Source organism: Entelurus aequoreus, linkage group LG17 (genome assembly GCF_033978785.1).
Source record: "Entelurus aequoreus isolate RoL-2023_Sb linkage group LG17, RoL_Eaeq_v1.1, whole genome shotgun sequence".
Taxonomy (NCBI): domain Eukaryota; kingdom Metazoa; phylum Chordata; class Actinopteri; order Syngnathiformes; family Syngnathidae; genus Entelurus; species Entelurus aequoreus.
Window position 1 is genome coordinate 27,712,765 of NC_084747.1, and position 11,616 is coordinate 27,724,380.

Sequence of the window (11,616 nt, forward strand, 5' to 3'; positions counted from 1 at the left end):
ATGAAAATGTTTAAAAAAAGAAAAAAATGAAAGCCTATATAACGACAGATGATGATAGATTACTATTAACCGCATCATGTGAATGTAAAAAATAAAATATAATGAAAATTTAACAAATAAAAAATAAAATTAAAAAAAATAAAACATAAAGACATTTATTTGGTTGGATTGATTAAAATAAAACAAATAAAAATTAAAACATTTAAAAAAGAAAGCCTATATAACGACAGATGATGATAGATTACTATTAATCGAATCATGTAAATGTAAAAAATTCAATATAATGAAAAAAATAATAATAAATAAAAAATAAAAATAAAAAGAGAAAGCATATATAATGACAGATGATGATAGATTACTATCAACCGCATCATGTAAATGTAAAAAATAAAATATGATGAAAATAAAATTAAAACAATTAAAAAATATATAAAAATTTTAAAAAAAATAAAAAAATGGCGATTAAATATTAATCGTTTGACAGCCTTAATAATAATGTCATGTTTGGCATGGTCAGATAACAAAAAAGTTTAAAATATATGCATTTTTATTCCCCCGTCAAAAAGAGCGAATGCATTCAGCAAATAAAAATAAAGCAGGCTTTTGCGGGGCCACGCAAAAACGACGCGGCGGGCCCGACCTGGCCCCCGGGCCTCGGGTTTGACACCTGCCTTGACGGGAGCATACCGACACGTGTCCCGCGTGGACGCAATTTCCCGCGGTCACTCTCCGGCAGGATTGTTGTCAATTAGTGGCGACGCGAGGAGCGCGGTTGTTTGGTCCTTGAACGCCTCCTCGCGATTGGTCCACACGGGGCTCTCGTGGCGTGCGGCGCTCCTATATAAACCCACGCAGCGCTGAGGCGTCGGTGCCGTCTGCCTGTCATGCAAGTCCAAAGCACGGCGAGGAGTCCTATAGCTGTCTTGTGACCAACAACTAAAAAAAAAAAAAAAATTTAAAAAAGAAAGAAAGAAGAAGAAAGAAGAAGAAGCGCCTTACTTTGTGCGAGCCTCCCCTTTTTTGCGTGTATTTTTTTTTTGTGCGGGCTGGATGAATCCCCCGCGGAGCAGGAGGCGCCTCCTCGTTGCCGTCACTTGTGACATCTGTGCCGGCAAGACGATGCCTCTGAGGACGGGACTTTTCCTCCTGATGGTGCTCCACGCATCTGCCCACGAGCTGGACCACAACGAGTCCTATCCGTCCAGGAGGGCGCGCGTCTCCGCCAACAGCCCTGGTAAGTCGCGCGCGTGCTTCCATCCACGCAAACCCCGCGTGAAAACATACATTTACGTGTGCATGCATTCTCGCATCACGTTTCCTCTTCTTTTTTTTTTTCTTTTTCTTTTTTTTTTTTTTTAAATCATTCATTCTGCCGGCAACAGATGTGCATGCGAGCTCTTACCTGAGAGAGTCACGCTGCGTGGATTACTGAGATGCATTGGAAAAAAAAAAAAAAAAAAAAAAGGAGAAAAAAAAAAAAAAAGAAATATGGCTGCATAGAGACAAAAATACATTGTGATTGACTGTGGTTGAAAGTTGGCTGCTTTAAAGTCGTCAAAATGCACAACGATCTTGGAATAAAAAATTTAAAAAAAAACCGGCATGTTTGCTCCGAGGGACTTTAAACTGGCAGGTCAAGCCAGGGCCGTGCATACGTGCAAAGTGGGCTCCGGCCCCCTTTTAGTCACATTTCTTTGAGGGTTGTTTATGTGGCCCCACAAAAACTTGGGAATAATCTGCATCGATATCTGATATCTATTTCTCCATGTTTTTCCACGTCGGTTGGGAAACGACCAAATTTCAGGGGCCAAACCGACGTCACAACCTGACATTGATTAAACGTCGTCAAATAGAACCTCGACATTGAATCAACGTTGCCAAAAAGAATGTTGTTTCGTTTCAACGTTGTATTTGTGTTGTAGAATAAAGGTTGAAAACTGACCAAAATTCAATGGTCAAATCAACGTCAAAACCTGACATTGGTTAAACGTTGTCAAAAAGTAGGTTGTTTCAACGTTGTATTTGTGTTGTAGAATATTGGTTGAAAAACGACCAAAATTCAATGGTCAAATCAACGTCACAACCTGACATTGAACCAACGTTGTCAAAAAGAATGTTGTTTCAACGTCGTAGTTGTGTTGTAGAATATCAGTTGAAAAACGACCAAAATTCAATGGTCAAATCAACGTCACAACCTGACATTGAATCAACGTTGCCAAAAAGAATGTTGTTTCAACGTTGTATTTGTGTTGTAGAATATTGGTTGGGAAATGACCAAAATTCAATGGTCAAATCAACGTCAAAACCTGACATTAATGGATGTTGTTTCAACGTTGTATTTGTGTTGTATAATATTGGTTGGTAAATGACCAAATTTCAATGGTCAAATCAACGTCAGAACCTGACATTGAATCAACGTTGCCAAAAAGAATGTTGTTTCAATGTTGTATATGTGTTGTAGAATATTGGTTGAAAAATTACCAAAATTCAATAGTCAAATCAACGTCACAATCTGACATTGGTTAAACATAGCCAAAAAGTAGGTTGTTTCAACATTGTATTTTTGTTGTAGAATATTGGTTGGGAAATGACCAAAATTTGATGGTCAAATCAACGTCACAACCTGACATTGAATCAATGTTGCAAAAAATAATGTTGTTTCAATGTTGTATTTGTGTTGTAGAATATTGGTTGAAAAATGACCAAAATTCAATGGTCAAATCAACGTCAAAACCTGACATTGATTAAACATGATCATAAAGTAGGTTGTTTCAATGTTGTATTTGTGTTGTAGAATATTGGTTGGGAAATGACCAAAATTCAATGGTTAAATCAACGTCACAACCAGACATTGAATCAACATTGCCAAAAAGAATGTTGTTTCAACGTTGTATTTGTGTCGTAGAATATTGGTTGGGAAATGACCAAAATTCGATGGTCATATCAACGTCAAAACCTGACATTGATGAAACATTGTCAAAAAGTAGGTTGTTTCAACGTTGTATTTGTGTTGTAGAATATCGGTTGAAAAACAACCAAAATTCAATGGTCAAATCAACGTCACAACCTGACATTGAATCAACGTTGCCAAAAAGAATGTTGTTTCGATGTTGTATTTGTGCTGTAGAATATTGGTTGAAAAATGACCAAAATTCAGTGGTCAAACTAACGTCACAACTTGACATTGATTAAACGTCATCAAATAGCATGTTGTTTCAACGTTATATTTGTGTTGTACAATATTGTTTGGGAAATGACCAAATTTCAATGGTCAAGTTACGTCAGAATCTGACATTGAATCAACGTTGCCAAAAATAATGTTGTTTCAATGTTGTATTTGTGTTGTAGAATATTGGTTGGGAAAATGCCAAATTTCAATGGTCAAATCAACGTCAGAACCTGACAATGAATCAATGTTGTCAAAAAGAATGTTGTTTCAACGTTGTATTTGTGTTGTAGCATATTGGTTGAAAAATGACCAAAAATCAATGGTCAAATCAACGTCAAAACCTGACATTGATTAAACATGGTCAAAAAGTAGGTTGTTTCAATGTTGTATTTGTGTTATACAATATTGGTTGAAAAACAACCAAAATTCAATGGTCAAATCAACGTCACATCCTGACATTGAATCAACGTTGTCAAAGAGAATGTTGTTTCAACGTTGTATTTGTGTTGTAGAATATTGGTTGGGAAATGACCAAAATTTGATGGTCAAATCAACATAACAATCTGACATTGAATCAACGTTGTCAAAAAGAATGTTGTTTCAACGTTGTATTTGTGTTGTAGAATATTGGTTGAAAAATGACCAAAAATCAATGGTCAAATCAACGTCAAAACCTGACATTGATTAAACATAGTCAAAAAGTAGGTTGTTTCAATGTTGTATTTGTGTTATACAATATTGGTTTAAAAACAACCAAAATTCAATGGTCAAATCAACGTCACATCCTGACATTGAATCAACGTTGTCAAAGAGACTGTTGTTTCAACGTTGTATTTGTGTTGTAGAATATTGGTTGGGAAATGACCAAAATTTGATGGTCAAATCAACATAACAATCTGACATTGAATCAACGTTGTCAAAAAGAATGTTGTTTCAACGTTGTATTTGTGTTGTAGAATATCGGTTGAAAAATGACCAAAATTCAATGGTCAAATCAACGTCAAAACCTGACATTGATGAAACTTTGTCAAAAAGTAGGTTGTTTCAACGTTGTATTTGTGTTGTGGAATATCTGTTGAAAAACGACCAAAATTCAGTGGTCAAACTAACGTCACAACTTGACATTGATTAAACGTCATCAAATAGCATGTTGTTTCAACGTTGTATTTGTGTTGTAGAATATTGGTTGAAAAATGACCAAAATTCAATGGTCAAATCAACGTCAAAACCTGACATTGATTAAACATAGTCAAAAAGTAGGTTGTTTCAATGTTGTGTTTGTGTTGTAGAATATTGGTTGAAAAACGACCAAAATTCAATGGTCAAATCAACGTCACAACCTGATATTGAATCAACGTTGCCAAAAAGAATGTTGTTTCAACGTTGTATTTGTGTTGTAGAATATCGGTTGAAAAATGACCAAATTTCAATGGTCAAATCAACGTCAAAACCTGACATCGATTAAACATTGTCAAAAAGTAGGTTGTTTCAACATTGTATTTGTGTTGTAGAATATCGGTTTGGAAACGACCAAAATTCAATGGTCAAATCAACGTCACAACCTGACATTGAATCAACGTTGTCAAAAATAATGTTGTTTCAACGTTGTATTTGTGTTGTAGAATATTGGTTGAAAACTGCCCAAAATTCAATGGTTAAATCAACGTCACATCCTGACATTGAATCAACCTTGTCAAAGAGAATGTTGTTTCAATGTTGTATTTGTGTCGTAGAATATTGGTTGGGAAAATACCAAATTTCAATGGTCAAATCAACGTCAGAACCTGACATTGAATAAACGTTGTCAAAAATAATGTTGTTTCAACGTTGTATTTGTGTTGTAGAATATCGGTTGAAAAACGACCAAAATTCAGTGGTCAAACTAACGTCACAACTTGACATTGATAAACGTCGTCAAATAGCATGTTGTTTCAACCTTGTATTTGTGTTGTAGAATATTGTTTGGGAAATGACCAAATTTCAATGGTCAAATCAACGTCAGAACCTGACATTGAATCAACGTTGCCAAAAAGAATGTTGTTTCAACGTTGTATTTGTGTTGTAGACAATTGGTTGAAAAGTGACCAAATTTCAATGGTCAAATCAACGTCAGAACCTGACATTGAATCAACATTGCCAAAAAGAATGTTGTTTTTGTGTTGTACAATATTGGTTGAAAAGTGACCAAATTTCAATGGTCAAATCAACGTCAGAACCTGACATTGAATCAACGTTGCCAAAAAGAATGTTGTTTCAACGTTGTATTTGTGTTGTACAATATTGGTTGGAAAAAGACCAAAATTCAATGGTCAAATCAACGTCACAACCTGACACAACATTGTCAAAAAGCGTGTTGTTTCAACGTTGTATTTGTGTTGTAGAATATTGGTTGGGAAATGACCAAATTTCAATGGTCAAATTAAAGTCACAATTTTACATTGATTAAACGTTGTCAAAAAGCATTTTATTTCAACGTTGTATTGTTGTTGTAGAATATTGATTGGAAAATGAAAAAAAATTCAATGGTCAAATCAATGTCACAACCTGACACTGAATAAACGTAGTAAAAAAGCATCTTTCAACGTTGTATTTGTGTTGTATAATATTGGTTGGAAAATGACCAAATTTCAATGGTCCAATCAACGTCACAACCGGACATTGAATAAACGTCGTCAAAAAGCATGTTGTTTCAACGTTATGTTTGCGTTGCTCAACATCAGGACCTAATTCAACAAGTTCTCAACGTTATTTCAATGTCTTGTGCCTGCTGGAATATCTTTTAAACTTTAATATAATCTAATAAGGCAACAGTTATTACATCACATGCATTGCAAATATTATTTTTTTGTTAAAATAAAAACAAATACTTAGATATCTGCTTGACTTATACGGTAGGAAGGGGATTCATATGGCTCTATTGGTCGTGGTATACTTGACACATGAAACGTGACAAATTGGGGTGGTGCAATATTTACTTTAGCTGCCAGATGGCAGTAGAGTGTTGAATATCTGAAATAAATATTTGTTTTTACGTCATTTTTTTAACTGAAGTAAAACTTTTCATGCTAGCCAATCGGTTTTTTACTTCCATAAAAAGTGTTTTTTTTTACTTACGAATTGTTTTTTTAATTGAAGAAAATTGTTTTTTTAACTTGTGAAACGTTTTTTTAATTGAACTACATTTTTAGACGAGGTGCAAAATAACCATATTTTACGTTATATAGTTGGGATGTGAATCGTACAATGTCTCACAATTCGATTCCGATTTTTGGGAGGGTGACGATTCAATTCAGAATTGATTCCCCATTCAAACCGATTCTCGATCCAAAACAATTCTCAAAATATATAAATAGGTATAAAAATGATGATACAACCTTTTCAAAACATGTTACAGGCTACAAAAGCTCCTCTTGGCTGCTAAAATATGACGTATACGCACCGCGAGTAAGCCTGAATAGGTATAAAAAAATTTAAATTGATACTTGAACATTTAAAAAAAAAAAGTTTAAATTATGAATCTATTTTGAATCGTGATTCGGATGTGAATATTTATTTTTTTGCCTATTTAGTATATATAGGCTATCTTCACACATAATTCCGATTTTTTTCGGTCCGTATGCATCGAATTTTTTCATGTCAATGTGAACAGTACAATTCCCACTTCTTTAAAATCCGTAAATATGTATCCCATGCAACGGCAGTCTAAACCGGGGGTCGGCAACGCGCGGCTTTTGAACAACAAGCCGCTCTTTAGCGCCGCCCTAGTGGCTCCCTGGAGCTTTTTCAAAAATGTATGTAAATGGAAAAAGATGAGGAAAAAATATATTTTTTGTTTTAATATATTTTCTGTAGGAGGACAAACATGACACAAACCTTCCTAATTGTTAGAAATCCCACTGTTTACATTAAACATGCTTCACTGATGAAAGTATTTGGCGCGTGCCATTTTGTACTAATTTCGGAAGTCCTTGAACGCACCGTAGTTTGTTTACATGTACAACTTTCTTTGATGCTGCCACAGAAAGACGTGTTTTATGCCACTCCTTCTTTGTCTCTATTTGTCCATCAAACGTTTTATGCTGTGCGTGAATCCACAAAGGTGAGCTTTGTTGATGTTATTACTTGTGTGGAGTGCTAATCAGACATATTTTATCATTATGCCTTGTATTTTAGGTATATTTGAGGTCATTTTATTTGTAGTTTCCGTTTCCTTCAACTTGAACACACACATCTTTACCTTTGGCCATTCTAAGCCAGTCATTTCCAGGAGTTATCACACCCTCTGAAAAGCCTCCGTTTTACTAATGTTTTCCAATGTTGTAAAAATGTGTAGAAGAAATATTACAGTTCAACATTTCTGTCAACGAACATTTGCATCAGCCTGCGACACATAGTCATTTTGATAGTAGTCTAATATAGCTAATATATACACTAACATCATGGTGTTGCCTTCATTAGAACACTTATATAAGACTTTTAAAGTCATTTTGATACGTTGCGCGCTGTAACAAAACAAGTGAAAACAAGTATACACTTAAGGGTGTGGGGGGGGGGGGACAGGTATGCACTTAAGGGTGTGTGTGTGGCAGGAAAACAGGTATACACTTAAGGGGTGTGTGTGGGGGGGAAGGTATACACTTAAGGGTGTGTGTGGAAGGAAAACAAGTATACTCTTAAAGCGGGTGTGTGTGGGGGGAAACAGGTATACACTTGAGGGGGTGTGTGTGGGAGGAAAACAAGTATACACTTAAGGGGGGGTCTGTTGGAGGAAACAAGTATACACTTAAGGGGGTGTGTGTGGAAGGAAAACAAGTATACGCTTAAGGGGGTGTGTGTGGGGGGAAACAGGTACACACTTGAGGGGGTGTGTGTGGGAGGAAAACAAGTATACACTTAAGGGGGTGTGTGTTGGAGGAAACAATTATACACTTATGGGGGTGCGTGTGGCAGGAAAACAGGTATACACTTAAGGGGGTGTGTGTGGCAGGAAAACAAGTATACACTTAAGGGTGTGTGTGTTTCAGAAAAACAGGTATACACTTAAGGGGGTGTGTGGGAGGAAAACAAGCATACACTTAAGGGAGTGTGTGTGGGAGGAAAACAAGTATACACTTAAGGGTGTGCTTGGGGGGGAAACAGGTATACACTTAAGGGGGGTGTGTGGGAGGAAAACAAGTATACACTTAAGGGTGTGTGTGTGGGAGGAAACAAGTATACACTTAAGGGGGTGTGTGTGGGAGGAAAACAAGTATACACTTAAGGGGGTGTGGCAGGAAAACAGGTATACACTTAAGGGATGTGTGTGGGGGAGAAACAGGTATACACTTAAGGGGGTGTGTATATGGCAGGAAAACAAGTATACTCTTAAAGGTGTGTGTGTGTGTGGGAGGAAAACAAGTATACACTTAAGGGTGTGTGTGTGGGGGGGAACAGGTATGCACTTAAGGGGGTGTGTGTGGAAGGAAAACAAGTATACACTTAAGGGTGTGTTTGTGGGGGGAAACAAGTATACACTTAAGGGGTGTGTGTGGGGGGGAAACAGGTATACACTTAAGGGTGTGTGTGTGGGAGGAAAACAGGTATACACTTAAGGGGTGTGTGTGGAAGGAAAGCAAGTATACACTTAAGGGTGTGTGTGTCAGGAAAACAGGTATACACTTAAGGGGGTGTGTGTGGCAGGAAGACAGGTATACACTTAAGGGGGTGTGTGTGGGAGGAAAACAGGTATACACTTAAGGGGGTGTGTGTGTCAGGAAAACAGGTATACACTTAAGGGGGTGTGTGTGGGAGGGAAATAAGTATACACTTAAAGGGTGTGTGTGTGGGAGGCAAACAGGTATACACTTAAGGGGGTGTGCGTGGCAAGAAAACAGGTATACACTTAAGGGGGTGTGTGTGGCAAGAAAACAGGTATATACTTAAGGGTGTGTGTGTGTGTGTGGCAGGAAAACAGGTATACACTTAAGGGGGTGTGTGTGGGAGGAAACAAGTATACACTTAAGGGGGTGTGTGGGGGGGAAAATAGGTATACACTTAAGGGGGTGTGTGGGGGGGAAACAGGTATATACTTAAGGGGGTGTGTGTGTGGCAGGAAAACAGGTATACACTTAAGGGTGTGTGTGTGGGAGGAAACAAGTATGCACTTAATGGGGTGTGTGGGGGGAAAACAAGTATACACTTAAAGGCCTACTGAAATGAAATTTTTGTATTCAAACGGGAATAGCAGATCCATTCTATGTGTCATACTTGATCATTTTGCGATATTGCCATATTTTTGCTGAAAGGATTTAGTATAGAACAACGTCGATAAAGTTCGCAACTTTTGGTCTCTGATAAAAAAAAGCCTTGCCCCTACCGGAAGTAGCGTGACGTTGTCAGTTGTTCACTCCCTCATATTTTCCTATTGTTTTCAACGCAGCTGGAGCGATTCGGACCATTACCCCATTAATTTGAGCGAGGATGAAAGATTCGTGGATGAGGAACGTTAGAGTGACGGACTAGAATGCAGTGAAATACATATTTTTTTTCGCTCTGACCGTAACTTAGGTACAAGCTGGCTCATTGGATTCCACACTCTCTCCTTTTTCTATTGTGGATCACGGATTTGTATTTTAAACCACCTCGGATACTATATCCTCTTGAAAATGAGAGTCGAGAACGCAAAATGGACATTCAGTGCCTTTTATCTCCACGACAATACATCGGCGAAACGCTTTAGCTACGAGCTAACGTGATAGCATCGTGCTTTAACTGCATATAGAAACAAAAAAAATAAACCCCTGACTGGAAGGATAGACAGAAAATCAACAATACTATTAAACCGTGGACATGTAAATACACGGTTAATGCTTTCCAGGCTGGCGAAGGTTAACAATGCTGTGCTAATGACGCCATTGAAGCTAACTTAGCAACTTAGCAACCGGACCGCACAGAGCTATGCTAAAAACATTAGCTCTCCACCTACGCCAGCCAGCCCTCATCTGCTCATCAACACCCGTGCTCAGCTGCGTTCCAGCGATCGGCGGAAGGACGAAGGACTTCACCCGATGTGTTTGGCGGCCCGGAGACGTAGGAAGTCAAGGTGAGGTCGCAGCTAGCGCATCTGCTCTCCAACAAAGTCCTCCTGGTTGTGTTGCTGTCCGCTTTTAATACACCGATCCCACCTACAACTGTCTTCTTTGCAGCCTTCATTGTTCATTAAACAAATTGCAAAAGATGTCCAGAATACTGTGGAATTATGAAATGAAAACAGAGCTTTTTGTATAGGATTCTACGGGGTACCATAACTTCCGTTAAACTGACTACGTCACGCGCATACGTCATCATACCGCGACGTTTCAGCCGGATACTTCCCGGGAAATTTTAAATGTCACTTTATAAGTTAACCCGGCCGTATTGGCATGTGTTGCGATGTTAAGATTTCATCATTGATATATAAACTATCAGACTGCGTGGTCGGTAGTAGTGGGTTTCAGTAGGCCTTTAAGGTGGTGTGTGTGGGGGTTAGAAAATTATAAAAACGTCTAATCGACAAACAGATCTGTGTTGAAAGAAAATAAATGACTTATTTTTAACACGTATCAGTGGGACCCTTTTGGATCCCCAGAAATGTTAGAGGGATTTTTTTTAAATAAAATTTTTTTCTAGTTAAGAACATAATAATGAATCAAAATCAATGTTTTTATGAATTATTGACCTATTTCAGGCTCCAATTACTTCACATCAAATATTACACTTTGAAATATTTTTGGGGGGGAAATATTGCATATTTTGTGTTAGTCATAAAAAAACTAAAGTTTTCCAAGACAAATAGGACATAAAACAAACAAAAACATTAAAAAATAATAAAAACTTATAATCGACAAACAGAGCTGAAGTTGATCTAAAGACTTAAGTGTTGAAAGTTTAAAAAAAAAAAAAATGGACTTATTTTTAGCACTTTTATGAGTGGGACCCTTTTGGGTCCCCACTAATTTTAGTGTGATTTTTCCTAAACTGTCATCACTCAAAAAATAATAATTTATAATCAATGTTGTCATGAATTATTGACATATTCAAGGCTCCAATTACTTCACATCCAATATTCCACTTTTAAATATTTTTTGGGGGAAATAATATATATTTTGTGTGTTTGCCATAAAAAAAACACAAGTTTTCTAAGACAAATATGGCATAAAACAAACAACCAAAAAAACATGAAAAAATAATAAAAAAAATCGACAAACAGATCTGAAGTTGATCTAAAGACTTTTTGTGTTGAAAGTTAAAAAAAAATTATTACTTATTTTTTAACACTTTTATAAGTTATCCCCAATAATTTTAGTGTGATTTTTCCTAAACTTGTTATGAATTATTGACATATCTAAGGCTCCAATTACTTCACATCAAATAGTACACTTGAAATATTTTTTGGGGAAAATATTGCATATTTTCAATCAATCAATCAA

At 36.8% G+C, this 11,616-nt stretch overlaps 1 protein-coding gene across 1 annotated transcript in view; it reads left to right on the forward strand.

The window, feature by feature from the left end:
* The first annotated feature begins 882 nt into the window (after positions 1–882).
* stc1 (stanniocalcin 1) overlaps positions 883–11,616 on the forward strand; it is a 33,525-nt gene continuing 22,791 nt past the window's right edge. The window contains exon 1 of the mRNA XM_062024197.1: positions 883–1,234. Coding sequence (XP_061880181.1) covers positions 1,051–1,234 — 184 coding nt within the window. The 5' untranslated portion in view covers positions 883–1,050. The remainder of the gene's footprint in view (positions 1,235–11,616) is intronic.